At 42.5% G+C, this 27,722-nt stretch overlaps 1 protein-coding gene across 6 annotated transcripts in view; it reads left to right on the forward strand.

Annotated features, from left to right (window-relative positions):
• The window catches only part of pde7a (phosphodiesterase 7A), a 134,155-nt gene that overhangs the window by 69,036 nt on the left and 37,397 nt on the right, over window positions 1-27,722 (forward strand). For all 6 annotated transcript variants that reach the window (XM_069921371.1, XM_069921370.1, XM_069921372.1 and 3 more), the window contains 2 exons: window positions 12,684-12,747; window positions 25,230-25,325. In XM_069921371.1, the coding sequence (XP_069777472.1) occupies window positions 12,684-12,747; window positions 25,230-25,325 (160 nt within the window). The remainder of the gene's footprint in view (window positions 1-12,683; window positions 12,748-25,229; window positions 25,326-27,722) is intronic.

Raw genomic sequence — 27,722 nt, forward strand, 5'->3', positions numbered from 1 at the left:
TGTTCAGGAAAGTTCTTTGATTCACAGTCCATTCTCACTTCTCCAAGTTCACTTACTGTGCACAGAATTTAACATTTATGAAATTTCACCAGGCTCTAGTGAAAAGGTAAATGGTTCGAGTTGGTTTCAGAGAGATTTGTTGCTTGTTGGACACACACACAAACAGATTTCCCACAATCATTACCTCAGAATCTTGCCAAAGAAACTTGCCCCATCATGAGTTTTCCAAATGATAACCTCTTCTTTCAGGTCACCACAGAGTTCCTCTTGTTTCCCTTATTTCAGGAGAAACACTCGAGCCAGCCATTTCCTCTTGTAAGGACTACAAAGGTTTTGAACAGGCTGAACTCAGAACTCATAACCTGTCTTCAACAGGCTTGCCAGCTTGTCATGTTGCATTCCCAGCTGCTGTTGCTGAATTCTGTCCCTCTCCCAAGGAGAAATCCTGTTTGGTCTTTTCCTCTCTCTCTGCTTGTAAAAACCAGAACTTCAATCCTTGAAAGATCTTTATCAGCACTTTTAGCCTGGACTTTTTATTTGCACCTGCTTTTTTTTTAAACTTTATTTATTCGTTCAAAAAACAAATAATATATGACATATACAGCAATTAAACATGAACATGAACTTTTTTTTCTATATATATATATATATATATATATATATATAAAAAAAGAAAAGATCCCCCCCTTCAGCCAACTCTCCTAAGGAGAGCCATAAAAAAAGAAAAAAGAAAGAATATTAAAAAAAGTTAAATATGCATATTAAAATCTAATCAATATAAATTGAAATGTAAATATTCTGAGTATAACAGCCACTTATTAAAACTATTTTAATCTTATACAGATATTCTAAAAACAAATGAATTTTCTTCCAAAAAGATTGTATATGTATACATGACCTGTTATGATAGTGTAAGTAGATTGATAAATGCACATTATGCAATGATTAATTACAATTTTTTTACATCAATTATATTTGACACCTGAAAAATTTAAAAAATATGGTTTTAATGAATCAGATTTGTGTTTTAGATGTGGTGATACGGTTCGAACTTTTTTTCATGCAGGGTAACGAAAAGTAGACTTATAACCTTTACGCCACAAAACTTCTTTAACTGGATTGAATCGACGTCAACGTTGAATGACATCTTGACTCAGATCAGGATAAAAAAAGACTCTGCTATTCTGAATCAATAATGGGGTTTGTCGTTGTCTCGCATTTTGTACTGCAAGTCGAAGTATTGCTTCTCTATCCAAATAACTTAGACATCGAATTATTACCAGTCTCGGTGGTTGACCAGCTGAGGGTGTTCTTCTTAAAGTTCTTTGGGCTCTTTCCAGGGCCAATCCCCCAGAGAAAAATTCTTGCCCTAATATTTGCGGAATCCAGTCTTTGAAAAAACAAAGAGGATCTTGTCCTTCTATACCTTCTGGCAAACCAACAATTTTCACATTATTCCTTCTGCTTTGATTTTCCAAATAATCTATTTTTCTTTCTAGCTCCTTCTCACGATCTCCTAATTCTATGACTAATTTTTCCACCTTCGACACTTTTTCTGTGTTAGAAATCACTTGTTGTTTACAGTCCAAATAACTGCATTCATTTGCATACACTGTGATTCGGTAAATCTCGGCTCTGCTTTCTCTGGCATAGTGGCAGAACAAGGTAACTGCAGCTCCAGCTGCAATTCAACAGAAGGCATTTTAAAAGTTTTACTGCGGGTCTGGATTCCCAGCGATGGCACCCCGACTTCCTCAGGGGGTCGCGGCTGGTGTCCCCCAGTATCTTGTTGTTTTCTCATCAATGCGCGAAGAAAAACGATTTCTTCAGATTGTAATGCTACCTGATGCATTTCCAACAATGGAGTTGTCTTCCTGCGTGCTCCCTCCATTGAAATCGAAAGGCTTTCCAAATCGGGGTCCATTTCTTGGGAACACGCACCTTCTTCCGGAGAACGGGTAATTCCAGCGCCATCCTTCATTTGGTGAGCAACAGATTTTTTTTTCAGCCCCCACAGGTGATCTTTGGGGTTTAGGCAATGAAGAAATTGAGCCTCGGGCTGTTTCAGGTCGTCTAGGCCCCAGATCTTCAGCACTTTGAAAATGTAACTTCTTATGAACTTGAGGTTTAGTCTTTTTACCATTAGTGGCCATAATAATTCCTTAATACTTTAAACTAAAATTTTAAAAGTTTAAACTTGAAAACAATGGGTTAAAAAACAGGTATTTAAAAGTCTGGCCAGAGAGGTCGATATTGCATGTCTAGACTCTACACCATCTTGCCACACCCCCCCACCTGCTTTTTAAAATTCCTTCCAAAACAGTCCCATTGTCTTTTGCAAAGCTACCGGAGCCTGAATGACTGGCTTCAGCCAAGCTCTTGCATTTAAAATGAAATGTGAAGTTTTACACTCTGTTTGTGGTCACCTACACTAAACCTCCCACAATCAATCTCTTTTCAAAACATATTTTATATTATATATAAATAACTTGTAACACATCTCTGAACCAAATGTTGCCATGCAAGTGATATTACTATAGAGGAATATTGAGGCACAGCAGTGATATTAAAGCATAACTTTGAAATTTTTGTATTTGGCTATAAATCACCAAGGCCTTAACCTTCAATGCAGATCTTAACATGTCATTATTGGAGATTCATTCCATCATGAAAATTAGTGATAATTTCAACTTTGTGCCAATGAACCAGAATTTAACTTTTTGTCACTGCAACGTCCAATCTAATGTCAGTGAACTGGAATGCTAGTTCTTGGGTCCACCCTTGCATAACATTAGGACAGCCAAAGTTGCCTTCCAATAGTTATTCAAATTGAGAACCAGTGATTTAATTTAATGTATTATGTCTGAAAGTTGCATGGATGACTTTCTTTCACAAAATGAGAGTCCATGGAATTATAGCAAAGATACTAGTATGGGTAGAGCATTGGCTGATCGGCAAGAAATTGAGTGGGAATAAAGGGATCCTATTTCTGGTTGGCTACCAGTTGCTAGTGCTGTACCACAGGTGTCGGTGACATTTTTTTTACATTGTAGAATAGATAGCTTTGTGGCCAAGTTTGCAGATGATATAAAAATAGGTGGAGGGCAGGTAGTGAGGAAGAAATGGAGGCTCCGAAGAGACTTGATTGAGGAGAATGGGAAGAGTAGTGGCAAATGAAATACAATGTTGGAAAGTGAATGGTCATGCATTTTGGGAGAAGGAATAAAGGAGCAGACTATTGTTTGGATGGGGAGAAAAATCAAAAAAAAATTCAGAGGTGCAAAGGGACAGGAGTCTTCATGCAGGATATCTTAAAAGTTGAGTCCCAAGTTCAGGGCTGTGATGAGGAGATTTTATAAGGCCTCCCTTGAAGTACGGGGAGCAGTTTTGGGCTCGTTGTTTAAGAAAGGATGTGCTGCATTGTAGAGGGTTCAGAGAAGATTTATACAAATAATTTCTGAAATGAAGGGAATATGAGGAACACTTGACGGCTCTTTTGCTGTACTCCTTGTAGTTCAGAAGAACAAGTGGGGGATCCCTTAGAAGTATTTTGAATGTTGGAAGGCCTCAGAAGAGTAGATGTGGCAAAGTTCTATCCCATAGTAGGGAGTCTTGGACAAGAGGGCTCAACTTCAGGATTGAAGTGCCAATTTAAAACTGAGTTGTGGAGTCATTTCTGTAGCCAGAGGGTGGTGAACCTTTGGAATTTGCTGCCACAGGTGGCTGTGGAGGCCAGGTCATTTAAGGCAGAGATTGGTAGGCATCTGAATAGTCAGGGTATCAAGGATATTGGGAGAAAGCAGGGGAGGGGAGCTGAGTGAGAATGGATCAGCTTATGATGGAATTGCAGAGTGGATGACAGGCCAAATGGCTTACTTCTGCTCCTATATCTTGTGGTCTTAAAAAGCTGTTGTAATTCCATGCAGTTAATGTACGTAATAATATTTAAACCCTAGGAATTAGCTGCTGGTCACATGATGTTTTCAGTGTTTTGTGGGTATGAAAAATATTTTTAATAATTTTTGCCTGATTTACAGTTTGAGCTGTAGTGCAACTTTTTTAAAACTCGTGCTTATTATGCAGGATTATTGGAGGTTTCCATTTCAACCTTCTCAACAAAAGTTAAATATTGCTCTTGGATGGAAATCTGGAAAACAGTAAATATTTGAAATAGATGGAGAATGAAGAAATTTTTTTCATGTCAATTAAGTTTTTAAAACTAATCAACCAATTACAAAAATACTTAATTTCCCTCTCTATATTTGCCGTTTGACCTATGAAGAGTAAATCATTTTAACTATTGCTTTCAAAATTGCTTACTTTCAGTGCCTCAAATTTGAAATAGATCAAAAGACCCAAAAATAAATTGCAGGAATTGAGATGTTGATTAACCCAAGCCTCATGCTAGAGAAGAACAGTGCCTGGCCAGTTCTTGTCCACAAAGAGAAAATGAAGATGCACTGTTCCTCCACTTAACATCCACAGTTACCAGTTGAGATACACTGCATGTAATTTACACATGAGCTGAGAAGTAGAACTTGCACTTGGGAAAGCACAGTTGGCACCTAGGTTGGCAAAAGGGCAACTCCAAACTTAAAAGAGCAACTTGTGTCTCCAAAGTAGACTTGGATGAGATTTCACAATAAAATTTGTGATGTATTTGCAAGCTTGCCAGAAAGTTTGCATATAGCATTGGAGACTGTGAAGAACCCAGTACCAACTCTGCATAGGCTTTGCATAGCGCTTGGACACATCATTATCAGCTGAAATAATAGTTAAACTTGTTTTTATTTGGACATAGAGGCCATATGGTAATAGGCCATTTTGGCCCACAAGTCCATGCTCCCAATTTACCCCAAATTAACCCTCAGCCCCAGCCCCCAGTATGTTTTTGAATGGTGGGAGAAAACAAAGAGCTCCCGGAGAAGGCCCACACAGAAACGGGGAGAATTTACAAACTTCTCACAGACAGCATGGGATTCAAATTCCGGTACTGATCGCTGGTGCTGTAAAGGTGCTATCTGCTACGTCAACCATTTGGAAGCTTGTGCACCTCACCCAAATTTAATCGCAGATAGGAAATCAAGGGGAAGGCTATGAATGTGAACACACAAGGGTGTTTCATAGGCATGACACCATTCCTTCAACGGATTACAGTCATAGAATTTCTGAGCTGTGATGTTTTGGAATTGGAAGTGGAACATGAATCACCAACTAACATACAGGTGCACAATCCTTTATCTGGACATCTAAAATCCGTAAAGTTCCAAAATCCAGCAAGTGGGGAGAGAGATGGCAGCATGAGTCGGGTGGGCAAGGGGGAGAGACCAGCAGCACGAGTCGGGCAGGCAAGGGGGAGAGACCAGCAGCACGAGTCGGGCGGGCAAGGGGGAGAGATTAGCAGCACGAGTCAGGTAGGCGAGAGATTGGCAGCGCAAGTCGGGTGGGCGAGAAACTGTCAGCGCGAGTTGGGCGGGTGAGGGGGAGAGACTGGCAGCGCGAGTTGGGCGGGTGAGAGGGAGAGACCGGCAGCATGAGTTGGGTGGACGAGGGGGAGAGACCGGAAGTGGGAGTCGGCTGGGTGGGAGACCGGCAGTGCGAGTCGGGTGGGCAAGGGACTAGCAGCGCAAGTTGGGCGGGTGGGGGGGGTGTGGGAGACTGGCAGTGCGAGTCAGGTGGGCGAAGGTGGGGGGAGACCAGCAGCGCGATTGGAAGTGGGCGGGGGTGGATACAGCAGCACAGTTCGGGTGGGCTGAAATCTGGCTTTCCGAAATCCAGTAAAATCTGAAATTTGGAACACACCGTCCCCCAAGGGTTCCGGACAAAGGATTGTGTACCTGTATTAACATTCATAATTGCTACTTTCACTATCTGAATGTGTGATTTATAAATGTTAATGGAGGATATTACTCAGATCGATGAGCTAAAAAGTGATTGTTGGCATTAACTCTTGTATGCCAATTGATACCAAAATCTCCACTCTGCCTACTTTGAATGGGAGGTGCCTAGAAGGGTGCTGACTCCATTCTCCAATGAGTCTGTCACAGTTTTTGCCATAAATGTGCGTACACTTGTCAGGCATCATTCAGTTTCAGAATGTGAGCATCATTTGCTTGGCCTCCCTTTTTGTTATCCCAAATTGTACTGATGTCTTAAACCACCAAATTAGCCCGCAGAAAATGTACTTACAGTGCTCTTAAATAGGGAGTTCCAGGATTCCAAAATGTCAACTTATTTAGAATGTTCTAACACTTCTTAGTCCTTCCATAGTCTCTCCCCATTCCTCCTAAAATATTGACTGACTGTTTTTCTCTATGGATGCTGTCTGATCAGTCCCACCAGTTTCTCTTTCTTGACTCAAGATTCCAGCACTTGCATTTCTTGTGTTTCGAAAATGAATGTCGCCTTCAGTTTGCAGCTGTACAAGACCTTAGTTAGACTTCGCTTGAAATGTTGCATTCATTTCTGATCACCTCATTGCAGGAAGGATATAGATGTTATAAAGACGGTGCAGAAGAGATTTACAAGGATGCTGCCTGGATTGGAGAACATGCCTTCCTAGGATAGTTTGAGTGAACTTTGTCTGTTCTCCTTGGAGTGATGGAGGATAAGGGGTGACTTAATAGAGGTGAATAAGATGATCAGACGCAATGATCATGTGGATGGCGAGAGATATTTCCCAAGGCTGAAATTGTTATGAGAAGGCATAGATTTAAGGTGCTTGGGAGTAAGTACAGGGGGATGGATATAAGAGGTAAGAGATTGGTGGGTGTATGGAACATATTGCCAGCAATGGTGAAGGAGGCAGGTACAATTGGACTGATTTAAGAGACTATTCAATAGATACATGGAACTGAGGGAAATGGATGATTATGTAGTGTGAAAATTCTAGGCAGTTATTAAGATTCAAGATTCCTTTTATTGCCATGTAATGATACAAATTGGAAGATGGTGGCGCTGCTGCTGGTGCGGACCCATGGAGAATAGGGAGTGGAATAACAGTGCTCCTGCAGGTCCAACCTCCCAGCCTGACTGATATTAATTAGCCCTATAACATCTTTAAACAGCCTCTTAATGGAGCCGATGGTGGCTTTATTTAAAAATTCTGTGACCATGGGGTCTATGCCCAAAATGGTGATACCTATAATGGCAGCAGCCACGAGGGGTTGCAGACTCTGGAGAAGCAAAGGACTGGCGAATGGCACTAGAAAACAGGGAGAACAACCCTTGTTTGAGAAAGAGATGACCCACAGGACAGTGAACACAGCAATGGACCAGTGAGGGGTTCTGCATTTAAAGAAACAAACAGGCAAAGGGTTGTTGGTGACTCGAGGTGAGGAACCCATGCAGGCTGTGGTCTGCTGGTGACTGCAGTTGAGTTATTCACACTAGGACTGCTGGAGACTGGCTCAAGAACTAACAGAAGGGGTACCAGGTATTGGAATTGGGGTGTGAGAGGGCACTGAGGACCCTGAAGGGTTCCTCCTCATGTCAGAGGTTCAATTTGGAGCACTGTGGCTCTGGATGACACTCAATGACTCTGAGGAGATACTAAGAGTACTAAGAGGCGCTTCAGCCAATTTCTGCTGATGGTGACTATGTCTGCCTTACCCCAGATGAAAGCAAATTCCATGTAATATTGCACTGTTTTTATTACATGACAGCCAGTTTACCTACCTCAGCTGCACCATTTCATCTGATGCAAGGATCGACAAAGAGATAGACAACAGACTTGCCAAGGCAAATGGCGCCTTTGGAAGACTACACAAAAGAGTGGAAAAACAACCACCTGAAGAAACACACAAAGATCAGCGTGTACAAAGCCGTTGTCATACCCACGCTCCTGTTCGGCTCCGAATCATGGGACCTCTACCGGCATCGCCTACGGCTCCTAGAACGCTTCCCTCAGCGCTGTCTCCGCTCCATCCTCAACATTCATTGGAATGACTTCATCACCAACATCGAAGTACTCGAGCTGGCAGAGTCCGCAAGCATCGAATCCACGCTGCTGAAGACCCAACTGCGCTGGGTGGGTCATGTCTCCAGAATGGAGGACCATCGCCTTCCCAAGATCGTGTTATATGGCGAGCTCTCCACTGGCCACTGAGACAGGTGCACCAAAGAAGAGGTACAAGGACTGCTTAAAGAAATCTCTTGGTGCCTGCCACATTGACCACCGCCAGTGGGCTGATATCGCCTCCAACCGTGCATCTTGGCGCCTCACAGTTCGGCGGACAGCAACCTCCTTTGAAGATGACCACAGAGCCCACCACTGACAAAAGACAAAGGAGGAAAAACCCAACACCCAACCCCAACCAACCAATTTTCCCTTGCAACCGCTGCAACCATGCCTGCCTGTCCAGCATTGGACTTGTCAGTCACCAATGAGCCTGCAGCAGATGTGGACATACCCCTCCATAAATCTTTGTCCGTGAAGCCAAGCCAAAGAAGAAAGAAAAGAAAGATTACATGACATTAAATTGAATTTTGAATCTTGAAAAAAATGTAAAGTACACAAAATTTTCTTTTTCCTGCCATAAGGTTAAAAAAAGAGTTGCCCCAAGAATTGCCTGGCATCCCTAACAGTAAGAGAAAAATGACCAAAAGACAATCCCTTCAGACCAACTGACTGTTCATGTATTCACCTACAGCGCACCCTCTGCCTCCGCACCAACCCCTGTTTAATCCAATGACATCTCGAGCTCCTGATCCAAACCTCCAATGTGATTAGTAAGCTTTCAGTGCCTGAGGCTTTTTGGGAGCCCTTTTTGCTCTCAACACCCTATCGAATGCAAGATTCTATACCTGGTTCCAATGAGCCAGTCCTGTATGAGCCCTATTTCTGCAAGTTGCCAGTAGCCTGCAGCCTGTGTGAGTCCTATGACTGCAAGTTGCCTGCAGCTTGTGGGTTCCTTCAGCCGCTGAGCCCCTCATTGGTCCACTGCTGTGGTCACCATCCATAGGATTGTCTCGTTTGCTTCCCCTTCTCAACAAGGGGTGTTCTCCCTGTTTCTGGTGCCCTGTGCCAATCCTTTGCTCACCCGGAGTCTGCAACCCCTTGTGGTCTGCTGCGCAGCATAGATGCTCCCATCTTGGGCACTAACCTCGCAGTTGCAGGATTTTATTAAATAAAAACTTTGGCTCCTTTTACAGGATGTTTAAAGCCTGCAAGGAGCCATCAGCAAAAGGACCAAGTGGTTGGACCCTCCAGAACAGCACTGTATCTCAGCTCCCTGTTATCCTGGGTCTTCACTAATGGCAGCACTGCCTTTTTTTTAACAGTAGGTTATTGGGTAGGTACAACAGTGTGGGCCAAAAAGCCTGTATTGTGCTGTAGATTTCTGTTCTATGATAACAGGAAATGAAACTCATGCAGTTTGGCATGCAGAGTTTTGCCGCCAGCCTTCCAGACTTCTGGGGGGATTCCATCCATACCTGCTGCTTTGCCACTTTTCAGTTGTTCGAATGCCTTATATGTCTCATCCTGGGTGGGAACCTCATCCAGCTCTAGCCTTAGGGGCTGTTGAGGGAGCTGGAGCAGGGCGGAATCTTGGACTGAGCGGTTGGCACTGAAAAGAGATTGGAAGTGTTCTGACCATCGGTTGAGGATGGAGATCTTGTCGCTGAGGAGGACTTTGCCGTCTGAACTGCGCAGCGGTCTTTGGACTTGGGGTGAGGGGCCGTACACAGCCTTTAGAGCCTCGTAGAAACCCCTGAAGTCGCCAATGTCCGCGCTGAGCTGGGTTCGTTTGGCAAGGCTGTGTTCTCGCACCAACCCTCTTTTCAATCTTCTTCAGCATGATGCTGAACCAAGCCATGAAAGACCCCAACAATGAAGACGCTGTTTACATCCGGTACCGCACGGATGGCAGTCTCTTCAATCTGAGGCGCCTGCAAGCTCACACGAAGACACAAGAGAAACTTGTCCGTGAACTACTCTTTGCAGACGATGCCGCTTTAGTTGCCCATTCAGAGCCAGCTCTTCAGCGCTTGACGTCCTGCTTTGCGGAAACTGCCAAAATGTTTGGCCTGGAAGTCAGCCTGAAGAAAACTGAGGTCCTCCATCAGCCAGCTCCCCACCATGATTACCAGCCCCCCCACATCTCCATCGGGCACACAAAACTCAAAACGGTCAACCAGTTTACCTATCTCGGCTGCACCATTTCATCAGATGCAAGGATCGACAATGAGATAGACAACAGACTCGCCAAGGCAAATAGCGCCTTTGGAAGACTACACAAACAGGTCTGGAAAAACAACCAACTGAAAAACCTCACAAAGATAAGCGTATACAGAGCCGTTGTCATACCCACACTCCTGTTCGGCTCCGAATCATGGGTCCTCTACCGGCACCACCTACGGCTCCTAGAACGCTTCCACCAGCGTTGACTCCGCTCCATCCTCAACATCCATTGGAGCGCTTACATCCCTAACGTCGAAGTACTCGAGATGGCAGAGGTCGACAGCATCGAGTCCATGCTGCTGAAGATCCAGCTGCGCTGGATGGGTCACGTCTCCAGAATGGAGGACCATCGCCTTCCCAAGATCGTGTTATATGGCGAGCTCTCCACTGGCCACCGTGACAGAGGTGCACTAAAGAAAAGGTACAAGGACTGCCTAAAGAAATCTCTTGGTGCCTGCCACATTGACCACCGCCAGTGGGCTGATAACGCCTCAAACCGTGCATCTTGGCGCCTCACAGTTTGGCGGGCAGCAACCTCCTTTGAAGAAGACTGCAGAGCCCACCTCACTGACAAAAGGCAAAGGAGGAAAAACCCAACACCCAACCCCAACCAACCAATTTTCCTCTGCAACCGCTGCAACCGTGTCTGCCTGTCCCGCATCGGACTTGTCAGCCACAAACGAGCCTGCAGCTGACGTGGACTTTTTACCCCCTCCATAAATCTTCGTCCGCGAAGCCAAGCCAAAGAAGAACCTAGTTTTCTATATGCAAAAATAAATTGAGTTGCTCTGCTCATCTTTCTTGAACTTCTAAAAGTTCAAAGGTTTCTTTTATTGTCATGTAATAGTACATTAAACATGTAATATACATTATATACTTCAATTTTTGCCTGCCATAAGGCAAATAAACAGTCACCATGAATATTGCCTAGTGCCCCTAACAATAGGAGAAAGAGAAGCAAAAGAGAGTCCCTACAGGGAGTTTGTGTCCATAGATTCACCTCCAGCACTTCTGCAGCTGCATGGACCAATTCAACCCAAGCTCCAGGTCCAAACCTCTGATACGATCAGGAAGCTTTCAGTGCCTGAGGCCCTTTGGGAGCCTTTCTTGCCCTCAACACCTTCATGAATCCTGGTTCCGACACCTAGTTCTCATGACCCAGTCACCAACAGTGACTGTGTGGGTCCTTTGACTGCAAGTCGTTAACTGTCCGTGCCCTGTGTAGGTCTTTTAGTCACTAAACTCCTTGCTGGTCTGCTGCCATGGTCACTGGCAAGGAGGATCATCTTCCATGCATCTCCTTCTCACTTGAGGTGGAGGGTGGTAGGGTGTTGTTCGTCTCGTTTCTGGTACTCTGCACTGTCTTGCTCCACCAAAGTCTGCAACCCCTTGTGGTATGCTATCCAGTGCAGGTACTGCCATTTTGGGCACAGGCCTCTGTACTTGTAGGATTTACAAAAAAACTGTCTGTTCCTTTTTAACAGGCCTCCCCCTCACCTTGAATGCGCATCCCTTGTCTGTGATGCTTTTAACCGGGGGGGGGGGGGGAATAGGGGGAAATTCTGACTGTCCACCCTATCAATGCTTTTCATCATTTGTAACCTATCAAATCACCCCTCAAGCTCCTACGTTTCGGAGAAAACTAAACAGATTTTTTCCCCCCCACAGTGTCAGGTTTCAGATTTATTGTCAAGAGATCATGCATGACATCACATACAACGCTGAAATTCTTTTTTTCTGCGAGTGAGGCCAAATTACCACTTAATGGTAGTGCAAAAGAAAAAAACTACACTGCATATACACATAAACAAATAAATAATCAAAATGCAATACAGAGAGAATTAAAATCAATAAAATGCACAGTAAGAATCCTTAAATGAATGCCTGATTGAGTTTGTGGTTGAGGAGTCTGATGGTAGAGGGGTAGCAGCCGTTTCTGAACCTCAAAACCAGGCAACATCCTGATAAACCTTTTCTGATTTTTTAAAAAAAAGTAAATAATGCCTACTACCCTGTATGAGTTTGTTTTCCAAACAAACTAACTCATAAGATTAATTATTTATGCCACTAGTTTATCTTTTACTGGTTCCTAGTTAAGATTGTTTCTTTATTGCATCTTCAACATTGATTTCACCCTTTTTTATTCACCGTTCAGCCTCCTTAATTGAACAGTCTCCACATTGTAGATGCTTACCTATAGTATGAGTATTGTGCTTCATTTTTCCATTCGTCTTGGCAATTTTTTGTCAAGGGTTTATAGCCATATCCAAACAAATGGCAACCTTGTGAACAGACGACATTCTCATTGTTACCACCAACTCTTTGGCCCTTCCCATCAATGTTTCCATTTTCTGTCTAATTAGAAAACTTACTTTTTAGTCGTGTATGGAGAAATTTCAGATTCAGCACATTCTAATAATACAGGAATACATTGTTCTTTAAAAATGAATTTTAGTTTAAGGATTTTTTTTCCTGAGGATTATTAATTTTGTGTTTTCAGTGTATGCTAGAAAAAGATGGAAGTTGGAATTTTGACATCTTTCTTTTTGACAGATTAACAAATGGTAAGTTTAAATGATTTTGCTTTTTGTTTCAGGAAAGTTTATGCTATTCTTCAAATCTTTCCTCAGAATTTCTTTTGTCTGCTTAAAGATGTTGATGGAGGTTACCAATCATTTACAAAATATTGATATATGCAGTAATTATGAAATCGATGAAACTAAAGACTAATTAGAAATTATTATTATCATAGTTTTAATTTGCATAAGTTAAATGAAGGATGATGATGATTATCTGTTAATTGCATGTAGAAGAACTTTTCTCATTGTACAGGTTGTATCTCTCTTATCTGGTGCTCTGAGGTCTGGTACTCCCATGGTCCAGCATGTTTGAATCTGCCACTTTTACTACAGACTCCTTACACGCAGGGTGGGACTCGAACCCCAGTCCCAGTCACTGGTGCTGTAAAGGTGTGCTAACTGCTAGGCTAATCATGCCGCCCCACAGTATTGTTTCCTGTTTTTTGCTTTGTTCTACCTTTGATATGTTTATATAGGGATTCTCTTAAGGGTCAACTTCTGTTTTCTGGCATTTTCTGTGGTCCGGCCCCAATGTCGCTGGATTAAAGATGTACAACCTGTGTTAGGTACTTAATGACAAATAAATTTAAAACATAAAACATGATATGGTGCAACTTGCCAGGTCCAGGGGATAAGTTTATTGAATGCATAAATTACTGTACATGCATCAAAAGTCAAATAATGTTTATTGATGAATTTCATGTAACTTTAATAATTTCAGAAGGACACAAATGATGGTTGTTTAAGGACCACTTTTGAAATCTAATTGCATTCTATTTTCAATAGAAATTACTACTCTATGCAATAAAATAAACTAAATAATGAGAGCAATTCTTTGATGGGCATTCAGTATTACTCGACCTCTTTCCAGCACGTACAAAATATAAACATGTTTTTATTTTAAATTTTTGAAGTCTCATTTTATTTTCAGTCAAAGCTACAACTTGCTGTAGTTTAACAGGCACTGATTGAACAACTCACATTGAATCTAAATAAGAAAAAAAAAATCACATAATGTGCAAAGGGGAATTCCTCTCGATGTAATGGATAGATCCACAAACTGCATTAGACATTGCTTTGGATAAAATAAGCCAATTCTTGGTTTTTACTGAGTCAGGTGATCACAGTTAAATAGTGAAAGCATTATAATGGATTTCAGTCTTCTTGTAGAAGCTGTTTTAATTTTGGGAGTGTTGCTTTAAGGGATCCTCGAGTCAGGGTCACTTGCTCTTTGATTACATTCTTGAACAATTTGGAGAAGCCAACGTTTGGCAACATGCATTGCCTGGGAGATGTCACCATTTGCTGGTTGCACATTGCTGGGCAAGTAGCGACTCTGCAATGTGCTAACGTCACTCCCATAGACCAGAGCGCTGCAGACAGGAAGTGGGTCATCCCCTAAAAGCAGCATGAGAGATTCAAAAAAAGTCAATTACTGGTTCACTCTTGTGTTGTCTGGACACACTTCATTTCAATAAAGCTGCTGTTAGCAGCCGCTACTGTGGTGATCCCAAAGGTTCCAACATCTTTGGAACCCACCTTGAACATGACAAAATGCAGGATGCTGCTACTGCTACAGTCGCAACGGCTGCGACCAATGCTGTGGGCGTGCATTTGTGGCCCTTCTAGGCCAACCAGCCCAGGAACTGGTTACAACTGTTGAGTCACAGTTCCAGGTCAGAGGCATTGTCTTGGAGGACACTAAGTTCTAGTACGTCATCAGCACACTGGACGCCGCTACAGCAGCCAAAGTAAGATCCTTCATGGAAAATCCTCCAATGGAGCACAAGTACCAACAATTCTGGCATTTCCTCCTTGATTCCCACGAATCAAGTGCACGAGTGCACTGTCCGCATCCTGAATATGCAAAGCCTGGATGATGGAAACCCCTTCGAGCTCATGCACAAAATGGAAGCTTTAGCGGATGGGCACTGTTACGGAGTCCAGAGGACCCCAAAAACCAGCAGCAATAGATATGCACCACAACACAGGGTTACTTAAACACAAGTAGTTTTTAATTATAATTGAACAAGAAAACAGAATTGAACTTTAACTTATTACTTATCCTACTTATTAACCTAACTAATTAATCCCCCCTCTACTACTAAGCACAGGTTTTTGTAATGTATATTTAAGATTAGAAAAGTTCTTTGGATCACAGTCCAATCTTACTGGTTGCAAGCAATTCTTGTACTGTGCACAGAAGTTAGCATTAACAAAGTTCACCAGTCTTTGGTGCTTAACAGGCAAATGGTTACCACTCTTGTTGGTTTTCAGAGAGAGATTCTTTTTCCAGGACATCACAACAGATTCCTTCTCAATCAGTCTTGTTGACGAAACTTGACCACTTCAGGGTTCTCCAGATGATTCTCTTTCTTTCAGGTCACCTTTCACACCACCAGTCTTCTCCTTTGACCAGGCAGCCTTCCAAAGTTTGCCAGCTTGTCCTTCTTGAACTGATTTCTGTCTCTCTCCTCTCTCTATTTCACACCCTCCCGCTCTGAAAGCAAAACAGTTCTCCTCTGCCTGCAAAGATCACATGCTCTCCCAAGCAAGCTGTTGTCAATACTTCGTTGCCTCCTGCAAAAAGCATTCTGCAAAAATCCTGCAAATATTCTGTGTTTTAAAATGTGTGTGTGCAAGCTGCTCTAACAATTCCTCCCAAACCACCTCTAAATACTTTGTCACAGCACACAAACTGTTTCTTGTTTGAGGCCTGTTCCTCTCCAAGATACCAGTTCATGTTTCTTCGGCAATATCAGACATGGACTTCAGCGCCCCACACCTGGTAGCCAAGGAAGCAGACAGACTTTTCCACACCCCGCAGCAGAGCTCGATACATGTACAACCGATCTACGCCGTCGCCGGCTCAGCTCCTGTACCAGTGGTTTCCCCTCCGTCGGTTCTGCCTGCAGTAACAGCTGTCCAACCGCAACTCAACGAGCACTCATACAAACTGAGCGATTACTGTTTCTATCACCGCAGATGGGGCCACAACACCCAGAGGTGCGTCCCTCCATGCTCGTACCCTAATGCCAAGTCAAGTGCAGCGACGGGAAATGAACAGACCAGCCACCGATGGTGGCCTCGGCGATTGGCATGCATAAAGGCCTACTCTACCTAAGGGGCCAGTGGACAAGGAGGGATTTCCTAGTTGACACAGGTGCAGAGATAAGCCTTACCCCACAGACGTACTTCTAGCTCAAATACAATCCCAAGAGCCTCCCTCTACTGGCAGCCAACGGCTCTTCTAATCCAGGCTTCGGCACCCGTCTGGTCACAATCCTTGCAGCAGGAACTGTTTTCTGTTGAAGTATATGATTGCGTTCATTGGGCAAGCCCTACTCTGAGCCAATTTGCTCTGGGCACATGAGCTACTGGTAGACATGAACAGATGGCACTTGGTCAATGTTACCACATTGCAGTCAATCCCCCTCACTGTACAGCAATGTTCCTTTTTACCATTGGGCATCCACGCTCTAGACCACAACAAATATGCCCTTTTACTGGCCTGGCATTCGTCACTGTTGGCGCCCAATTTCCACAATGCTAAGCCAGCACATGGCTTATTGAAACCACTGGTCCACCAGTGTATGCACGGGCATGGCACCTCCTGTAGGACATACTCCTCCAAGCCAAGACTGCGTTTGCTGCCATGGAGGAATTGGGTATTATGTGCTTTTCGAACAACCTCTGGGCATCCCCGCTGCACATGGTCCAGAAGAACTCCAGCGATTGGTGTCCTTGTGGTGACTACAGACGATTCAATGATGTCACAGTCCCAGATAGATACCCCGTCCCATGCATCCAAGACTTTGCCACATGGCTCCAGTGTTGCTGAATTTTCTGGCACTTTAATCATAGTTGCTGGATATAAAGTTTAATTTTTGCATTTACAGAATAAATGACATATCTCATTGCAGTCGTAGAGTTGTACTACACAGAGAAACAGATCCTTTGGCCTAATTTCACCCATTTGTTGGCTCAAATCCCTCTAAACCATGTATTTGTCTAAATTACTTTATAAGAATTGTAATTGTACATGCCTCTTCATATACCTACCATTCTCTCTGTGGAAAATGTTTTCCTTCAGGCCCCTTCAATAAAATAGGATTTGACACCAGATGGTTGTGACCTATTTGGTGTCCATTTCTCAGCCTGGACTGTAACTCTATTTGCTTTTTTTAAATCGTATTTGATTTCACCCCTACCAACACAAGGAACAATGCCAGATGTAAAATGGGCAATAATTTATCCCTTTCCTATCTAATGAGTCTATAATCATATTTTAGCTGCAGTAATGTGCCTAATCCCATCTCAGTTGCAGTCCAGGCTGAGAAATGGATGCCAAACAGGTCACAACCATTTCACTAATGCTTCATTATCACTCAGTGGCTTATGACTACCCTCCATGTTATTAACAGCTTTTCCAATCTTCAAGTTTTTATCAACTTGCCGTGCATCCCTTGGGTCCTAAGATTTTGAACCAGGCTGCTGTGCCAGATTTTAACAAAGACCTTACCAAAATCCATGAAATAACAGTCAACATCAGTATACTTCAATACCTCTTCAAAAATTCAGACAGATTTGTCAGATGTGATCTGCCCCTGACAAAGACATGTTGGCTACTTCTCATTAGTTCTAGCCTTTCCAAGTGATTATTACATCTGTTCCTCAGAATATTTTCCAATAATTACCTTAATACTAATGTTAGGTCCACAGGTCTGTATTTACCAGGGTTTTTCCTGCTCTCCTTCTTGAGAAGAGGACTATGCTTTGTGATGTTTCCTTTATTGCACTGAAGAAACTTGGGTTCTTTTATAACAACTATAATTTATTAGCTTTAGAACTCATGACCGTGTGGAGGGCCACATCTAGCTTCAACAGCTAGTCTCCGACTCCCTCTAGTAGTCAGGTTTATCACTAGCACTCTTATCATTACACACTTGCCATCTTCCATCACCTCGAACATTGCTTATGGATAGTGAAGTGTTAAAAAAAATTTCATTCCGAACCCAAGCTCTTTCCTTGCATCTTATCACTAGCACTTGGAAAATCTTTGTTCACTCTTGGGAATTTAACCACCTTTAAACCTGCAAAGGCGATGAGTACATCTCTACTTATGGAGAAGCATTAGAATTTAACCTTTCCCTTCACTGAATCCTTTAATTACCAAGTTTGTTTGATTTGCTAATAACAATGAAAAGTATTGATTTAGGACCTTGGCTATGCTCTCTGTCTTCATGCCCCTATTGTTTCTAATAGACCCAACTTGTTCCCTAGTTGTCCTTTTCTGTGATCTATTTTTAAACATTTTAGTTTTCACAGACTTTCAAAGTCCAATAAACAAAGCCATCCACGTACATAGTCTGTATTTGTCCCCCCCCCACCCCACCCCACCCACCTCAGCGAATACATTCCAAAAACTTATCTCAATCCCAGTCATCCCAGCCAAGTACATGACCCCTATCGAAACCTGTAATGAAAAGAAATAACAGTGGCCATGCCATTCAAAGAGAACACTAAAAAGAAAAGAAAGGAACTCAAAAGAAAAAAGAAAACTAAGGACCTGAAAAGAAAAGGGCAGGTGTGACGTCTGTGCCAAGTCCCATTTCAGTAATCACACCTCTGGCCTTACTGGGTTAATTTAACCTTATCCCTATTTAAAAGGGGAAATCAATCTATCTGAGCACCAATGTACTGCAAGTAAGGTTGCCATACTCTATGAATGTATCATGTTTATTCTGTAGATTAGGTGTGATTTTCTCCAGCGGAATGCAACTCTGCATTTCCATATTCCATCATGAAGTTTTTAGCTGGGAGTTGGACTTCCACGAAACCACTATACACTTTCTGGCTACCACCAAAGCGACTTCACAAATGAAATTTTGAACTTAATCTTATCTGCCCTTCTCCAGTATCCCTTAAGAGGACTTGTGCCGTTCCTGTGGAAAATACACTTTTATATATATATTTTTTTTAAGAATGCCCCCTAGGGCTTCCCAAAATATCTCACCTTTGAATACAGCCAGGTAGAGTGAACAAAAGTTCCCCTGTCACACTGTCCAGACACAGGTCCTGCCACCATCCTTCATTGATTGTTGTACCCAAGATCGACTCCTATCTCTCCCTTGACCTTTGCAGGCCTGGTTTTGTAACAAGATCGCTACAGTTATAGCTCGATGTAGAAAGGAGACGCACACCAAGGAAGTGTAATCGACCTTGACTTTATTGGGCTGCAGCTCTGATTTTTATAGGCAGCCATCTGTGTCACTACCAGGGTGTGGCTTGAGCAAGGCTGGCTGCTGATTGGTTGTCCTGGATGCGTAGGCCTGGATTGGACCCCCTGCGATCCGCTGGCTGTGATTGGCCAATTTGATCCCTATTCCCTCGGCCTATGGGAGCGGGCGTCTCAAACCGTGTGCTGTCTGCCCAATTGCCCAATTGTTGTGTTTGACGACTGTTTGCTGTGTCAGCCCATGGAGTGGGCTGTTACATGACCCCCCCCACCCAGAACTGGCAATCAGGACGCTGTCTTTTGGCGGTCGACCCTGTGCCATGGGGTAACTGTCTGGTTAACATCCAAATGGACTGGTTTCAGCCAGTAAAGTGTGAAGGTCTCCTCCCTGCCACCAATGTTCTGTATAAAATATATCCTGTATAAACTTTTCATAATAATAGTTCAAGGTTTATGCAGTCATCAGGGTCCAGGATTCAGAGTATATTGACAATGCATCATCACAAATCTCCCTGTGGGGTCAGTGACCATCCCCCGGACTGCCACTGGAACATTCTTCCCTATCAGGATAGCCACTCATCTGGCTCTGGAACAGAAGGAGAATTACACTACTTGACCCACCCACCCCCTTTTCAACTTTGTGTTCTTGGTTCATGAGGTGGGTTTCCCGAGGTGGGTTTCTTGTAAAAATACTATGTCTACCTGCATCTTTTTAAGGTGTACCAAGACTTGCTTGCTCTTTATCATACCATTAATTCCATTGACGTTCATACCACCTTAATTATCTCATCCATTACCTCAGGGGCTTCCTAATATCCTTCTTCCCCCACACCCCACACTCCCCCCATCCCCCTCCCCGCACTTTCTGGTCTTCCCTTGGCCCTTATCTCCTTATTGTCTGTTCCCTTTGTCCCATCAGACTTTAAATACAGACTTCCGCACCCACCAAAAAGTGCGTAAATTAAAGGAAATTAAGAAAAAAAACCATATTCAGCAAATAGAGACAATATAATATCCCCTCCCCATTACATCCCTCCTCCCATCCCCTAAAAAAAAAACCCACCCCTCCCAGCACCACTAACTCTATGGTTGATGCCAGTTCCCTTACCAAATTGAGGCATGCCAACAGCACCCATCTTACTCCCTTCCCCTCCCGCATCATCCCCGAGCTCCTCTCATATATAAACCCCCAAATAACGTACCATCACTTTAGACATGCATAATCCTCCGGCTTGTTACCTCTCCTCTTGAGTGACCTCTAAGGATTTGGTGAATCTTATCGCCTGCTTTGCCTCTGTAAAAGTTTTTATTTCCCCCCACCCCCACCCCTAGGCAATATCACCTTTAGCGTTGCCAGGTGTAATAGCCTATATTCCACTCCCTTGCCTCACAAGACCCTTTTCACCTCATCAGACTGTTTCCTCTGCTTCAGCAACATTACGCTGATGTCTGGAAAGAAAAGGGTCTTGCTACCCCTTAAACTCGGCTGGAACACCCTCATCTTTACCCCTTCAGCCTGTCCTGGAAATTCTCAAATTTCACCAAGACCAACCGAGGCCAATGCCTTAGACCCGGCTTGGGACTAAAGACCTGCATGCCCACTCTATCCTCAAATCTCCCCCTACCTTGCCCTCACCCAGAACCCCAGTATCCCAACCTTAATAAATTTGATGATAGAAACATAGAAAATAGAAGTTGGTAATTTGGCCCTTCAAGTCTACACTGTCATTCATTTTGATCATGGCTGATCATCTACTCAGTACCCAGTACCTGCCTTCTTCTATACCCCTGATCCCCTTAGCCACAAGGACCAAATTTAACTCCCTCTTAAATATAGATAAGGAGCTGGCTTCAATTTCTTCCTGTGGCAAAGAATTCCACAGATTCACCACTCTGAGAGAAAAATATTTTCTCATCTCAGTCCCATGCTTCATTGCATCTCTCCTTTTCCTCATCGGACACCATTTAGGTAATAATTTTCTCTCCAGTTCTTGCCTCCAAAGTGGATAACCTCACATTTATCCACATTATATTGCATCTGCCATGCCTTGGCCCACTCACTTAACTTGTCCAAGTCACCCTGTATCCTCTACACAGCTAACCCTGCCACCCAGCTTCATGTTGTCTGCAAATTTGGAGATGCTGCTTACTATTACCTTCGTGTAAGTCATTGATATAGATTGTAAATAACTGGGGTCCTAGCACTGAGCTTTGTGGTACCCCACTAGTCACTGCCTGCCATTCTGAAAGAACCTGTTTATTCCTACACTTTGCTTCCTGTCTGTCAACCAATTCTCTGTTCACCTCAATACCATACCTCCTATACCATGTGCTTTAAGTTTGTATGGGACCTTATCAAAAGCCTTCTGAAAGTCCACTGGTTCTCCCTTATCCACTCTACTAGTTACATCCTCAAAAAAATTCTATAAGATTCGTCAGACATGATTTTCCCTTCATAAAGCCATGCTGACCCTGTCCGATGATATCACTACTTTCCAAATGTGCTGCAATCGCATCTTTAATAACTGACTGTAGCATTTTCCCCACTACCGATGTCAGACTAACTGGTCTATAGTTTCCCATTTTCTCTCTCCTTCCTTTCTTACAAAATTTGGTTATGTTTGCCACTCTCCAATCCTCAGGAACTAATCCATAATCTAAAGAGTTTTGAAAAATTATTACTAATGCATCCACTATTTCTTGGGTTACTTCCTGAGGACTCTGGGATGCAGACTATCCAGCCTATCCACCCCTTCCTTTAATCCCATAATTTTAACATTTTTTTTCTTTTGTTAAAATTTTCAAACCTGTCTAATGTCTCCAGGATTTCCTCCCTTTCCTTGTTCCAGATGTTCAATGGTATCCTCCACTCTCTCTATTGTGTCCTCCACACTTGAAACTCTCCCCATCAGATCTGCCACTGCCCTCTTTATCTCCCCCATTTCTTTTGAAATTCCCTTTAAAACAGTCTTTAATCTGACCTCCGAGGGCTCCATGATTGCCTCCACCACAGCCCTTATGCACTCTCCAGTAAGTCTCTCGTCTCCCTCCGACACCTTCGCCCATCGTGAGAACGGGTCTTTCCTTCAACCTTTCTCCTCTTGCATTTCACCATTGCTCTCCACACCACTGCTCCCCGACCTCTAAGCAGTCTCCTCTTGCCATTCACCACCTCCTTTCCTCACCTGCTGCCCCCGGGGTTCTGCCTGGGCTGCAGGTCAGGCTGCCCTCCCAATGTCGCCTGTGATCCTGTTCCTGCCTGCTGCCGCCTGCCTTCAATCTCCCGCGCTGGCCCCAACCTGTTTGACACTGCCGCCACCTCTACTGCTGCCGCCACTGCTTCTGCCTCCTCCCGAATCCCCTCGTCGACACGACATCCCACAGCCATCGTCACTGCTCGCAGTCTCTTCACTTCCTGCCCAACTTGACTCTGGGCGACTCTTTTGATGGAGAGTCGCCTGCGATCTCCTCCCACGGCGGCCTCAAGTGGGCCCCACTGACCTCCTTGCCATGACATCATCCGGTCCCGACGTCCTGGGGCTGCATTGGGGTGCACATTTTGTTTTGGACTTTGTGTTTCTTCCCCATCTTTCTTTTTTCTTTATTCTGCTGGAAAACTTAATTTAAACCTTCTTTTAATTGAATTTTTTCTGCCTTTCGTATAATTTTCAGAGGAGCTCCAGGTTTCTGTCCCTACTTGCCGTCCACCATCTCGTGACCTCTTCCCTGATCTATTTTTAAAACAGCTTCACATTTGCCTTGATCCTACCTGCTAGTGATAATTTGCAAGGCTTCTTTGACTTTCTAATTTTTTGAGTGCCTTACGATGCTTTTAATACTCTTTATGGACCTCCCTGTTATTAGTTCCAGGAGATGTTGACTCTATAGATTTTAGCAAGGGCTTTGACAAGATCCCTCATGGAAGATTGGTCTGGAAGGTTAGAACTCATTGGATCCAGGATGAGTTGGCTAAATGGATGCAAAATTCGTTTGTTGCAGAGTGTGGACGAGGGATGCTTGACCAGTGGTGTGCTGTACTAATCTGTACTGGGTCCTCTGTTTGTCATGTTAATGATTCAGATGAAGAGTGAGGTGGCATGATAAGTTTGCATATGATGCCAAAGTTTATGGTATAGTGGACAATGAAGAAGGTTGTATTGTATGAGGTTACAACAGGATATTGATCAACTGGGAACATGGGCAAAAGGATGACAGGTTGAATTTTATCCTGACAGTTGCAAAGTGATACATTTTGTGAAGTTAAACCAGATGAATGGTAGGGCCTGGGGAGTGATGCTAAACAAAGACCCTGAATATGACAACACAAGTGGATTGGGAGGTGAAGAAGACATCGAGCATGCTTGTCTTTTTCAGCTAAGTCCTTGATTACAAGTTAGAATATCTTGTTACACTTGTTCAAAAAGTTGGTTAGCCTGCACTTGGGGTTTTATGTACAGTTCTGGTCACCATACCCTAGGAAAGATGTAATTAAACTAGAGTTAGTGCAGTGAAGATTTACAAAGATGTTGTTGGATTGGAGGGTTTGTGTGGTCTGTTTTCCTTGTGAAGGATGCTGAGAGATAGTGTGATAGAGGAAAATAAAGCTATGAGAGGCATAGTTAGGAAGTTAGCCTGGGTTGATTCCCATTGTATGGATATCTAAAACTAGAATGTATGTGTTTCAAGTAAAAGTGAGGAGGTTTAAAGGGAATCTGAGGGGCAAAATTTTCCCATAGAGAATAGTTGGTATGTGGACTGAGCAGTCAGAGGAGATGATGAAGGCAGTGTTATGGGCTCAGAGGACCCCAAAACCCAGCAGCAATAGAAATTCACCAAGACAAAAGGTTACATTAACAAAAGTTACCTTTTTTTAAAACAAAAACTTAAACTTGCTACTATTAACTTAATATAACTTAACCCCCTTCTAATTCTAAGTGCACGTGTATGTAATATGTATAAATTCAGAAAAGTTCTTTGATTCACACTTCTCACTCCTCCAAATTCACCGGTATCAGGCAATTCTTGTATTGTGCACAGAATTTAACATTTATGAATTTTCACAAGGCTCTGGTGCTTAAAGGTAATTGGTTACCAGGAAGGTTCATGTTGGTTTCAGAGAGAGATTTGTTGCTCGTTGAACACAAAAACTGATTCCCTCTGATCAGCTACTTCAGTGTCTTGCCGAAGAAACTTGCGCCAACAGGGTTTTCCAAATGATAACTTCTTCTCCCAAGTCACCATAGAGGTCCTCTTGTTTCCCTTATTTCAGGTGAAACACTCTAGCCAGCCATCTCCTCTTGTATGGACCGCAAGGGTTTTCAACAGGCTGAACTCAGAACACAACCTGTCTTCAAAATGGGGTTTTGAACAAGCTTCCAAAAGCCACTGCAGAATTCACCTCCCTCTCCCTCTCACACAAAGCTTGTTTGGTCTTCTGTCTCTCTGCTTGCAAAACCACATGACCTTAGAACAGCAAATTGCAACCAGACAGATTGTGAGACTGGACCCCATTTCCTTAGCCTGTTAATCTGTTGCTTTCAAAACAATAATCCATTTACACCTGCTTTTGATTGATTGTGAATTGGACAGCGCAGACTCTGGGCCATAATGACCTATTACATACAGAATGCTGCATATGTAAATTAATTAAATAAATAAATAGATAGATTCGAATAAGGTTTTTCTTTTAACAATTTTTGTAACTTATTCTAGATTTAGTTTATAAGACACTTGTAAGCATGAAAATGATAATTTGAAATAATGAAACCTTTTATAGTTCATAACCCCAAGGAATAAAATGATGATAACATCTTAAAAATTTGTTGATTAATTTGTTGTCATGAAGTTGGATTTGTAGAAAACATTATTCACATGCAGGAGAAAATACAACTACAAATAACTGATTATTTGCTGTGAAACTCCCTTGATTATTCCAGCTGAAACAATGGGTATTTCTATTATTTTGGAGAACGTTTTCAAGAAATTCAAGGTGACTGACTTAAATTTATTTCATGTTATATTCTTTTTGTTTTTCAGAATGTAACTTGTGTATTAATTTTTCAGCACTGAAAACGATGTGTTGTGAGGACATGAAGATAAATAATAAGTATGGTTTGGAGAACTGAACACTCGAACTAGATATTATTGTTAAATTTTTAAATGTGCAACAGTGAAATTAGTATTCTGTATTTGCAATGTAGTCACTTCATATTTCATTTTGTACTTGCAGGAAATAGTCTGGTTAATTTGACCTTCCACTTGTTTAAATATCATGGACTCGTAGAGCATTTTGATTTAGATTTGGTAAAACTGCGCCGATTTTTAGGTAAGTAACCTTGTCAGTTGTCTTTTCCTATTTTTCTACTTAGTAACTTAATTCTAGAAATTTGATTCTATTTGGGCTTTCGTCAATCTCTGCTCCCAGGGGAGCAATCCTGTTAAATCCCAGCAGTTCTGCAAATCATTCTCTTTTGTTTCTGTTCACCTTGTGAAAACCTTGATTCAATTGATGCCAGTCCTTCAGATGGTGATTTCGCAGATCATATAATCCATATGTTATGCCTTTAATCTTAAACTGATATCCTTTGGTTCTTGAATAATAAATCAATAGGAACAATTTCTTCATTCAATCCTCTGTAAATCTGTCATGATTTGCTCGAAGCAGAACCCCATTTTTTCATGTAACTAAAATCCCTCAACCCTGATTAAAGGAGGAATAAAGAAGAGGTGAACAGGTAAATTTTGATAGTTTATTCATTAGCAAATACTGCATGCTTCATTTATCAAAATAAGCAATTTTAAAGAAAAATAAAGTCAACAAGCCTGGTCGCTTGTTGTTGCTGTCCATTTGTGGCACTTACTCATGCACATAAAAGCCCACAACATTTTGAGAGTTTTCGAAAAGTAGATTTCTGCATCAGCATTTTTGGACTTCTATATCTAACTTGCACAGGACTTTCCTGGCCAGAATTTGTCCCAGTGCACAAGAAGTTAAAGCCCTCCCCACACCCCCACCAATTGTGTCAAGGCATTCATTAACCTACTTGTTCTTATTTTATTCCCACTGTATTGTGGCATTTTGATGATCCAGAAATTATACCCATGGGAGCCTTTTGAATTCCTCCTTGCATCATTAGTTTTGAATTATGATTTCTGCCTCTTGCTCTTTAGTTATTGAATGCTCTGAACTACTTTTTACCCTGGCACCATGTCTATCCATCATTTTGGATGTCCTCAGACTGCTGGATGAATTGAGTTAGAGGATTGATGTTCATTGGAAAGACTGTAAGGAATTTGATTTGAGTCATAATGGAATATTAAAATTCAGGTATGATGTCAGCACAAATCTAGTGTATATTTGGATTTGGAGCAAGAGAAGGCTGCAGGGTAAAGTGAACCTTGGGAAAGTCTTGCAATTAAGAATTTTGAATTTATTTGAGAATTGAAGGGACTCCCTGTATGAAATCATATGAAAAATTTATTTTGAATGAATTGGAGATTGTGGAGCTGATGAGACCAGAAAGCAAAGCACTGTGCACAGGAAAATGATTCATATCTGTAGTGAAATGCATGTGTAGTGGTTTCTGAATCAAATTGCTTATCTCTGTTGAATTTGATTGGGAATTCTAATGTTTCATTTTGTTTGCATGTATGACATTGTTGGAAAAATTAGGTAATATTATCACTGTTACTTGACTCCTGACCTTGCCATCACTCCACAAATCGAGCCCAGATTCCTTGATGCTTGAACAAGTCCCCAATCCGGCCTTCTATCCTGACTGTGGCTTCTCCATCTGTGGATCAAGGACTTGTATTTGCTTTGCTGCAGTGATGTATACACAAAGATGGATAGGACTTCTCAGGGTTGTCTGATGTTTTGCATTTTGGATTCTACTGAGTTTTTAGTCATACATACAGCAAGGTAACAGGCCATTTTGGCTCACAAGCCTGTTCCTTCCAATTAACTTGCACCCCCAGTACATTTTGAATGGTGGGAGAAAGCCGGATCCCCTGGGGAAAATCCACGCAGACACAGGGAGAACATACAAACTCCGTACAAACAGCATGGTGTTATGAGTCCAGAGGACCTCAAAACCCAGGAGCAATAGAAATTCACCAAGACAAATGGTTACTCAAACAAAAGTTAATTTTCTTTAAACATAATAACAGGATCAAACTTTAACTTATTACTATTAACTTAACCCCTTTCTAATTCTAAGCGCATGTGTATATAATGTGTATATGTTTAGGAAAGTTCTTTCATTCACAGTCCAATCTCACTTCTCACTCCTCCAAGTTCACCAGTATCAGTCAATTCTTATATTGTGCACATAATTTAACATTTATGAATTTTCACCAGGCTCTGGTGCTAAAAGTAAATGGTTACCACTCAGGAAGGTTCTAGTTGATTTCAGAGAGAGATCACACAAACTGATTTCCTCTGATCAGCCACTTCAGTGTCTTGCAGAAGAAACACCCCAAATGATAACCTCTTCTTCCAGGTCACCACAGAGTTCCTCTTGTTTCCCTTATTTCAGGAGAAGTACTCTAGCCAGCAATTTCCTCTTGCAAGGACTAAAAGGGTTTTCAAGAGGCCTGACCTCAAAATGGGATTTTCAACAAGCCTGCCTGGTTCCATGTTGCAGCCTCCAAAAGCTACTGTAGAACTGACTTCTCTCTCTCTCTCTCCCTCTCTTTTAAATTTTCTAAAGCTCTCTGACAA

This window comes from Narcine bancroftii, chromosome 2 (assembly GCF_036971445.1).
Source record: "Narcine bancroftii isolate sNarBan1 chromosome 2, sNarBan1.hap1, whole genome shotgun sequence".
NCBI lineage: Eukaryota > Metazoa > Chordata > Chondrichthyes > Torpediniformes > Narcinidae > Narcine > Narcine bancroftii.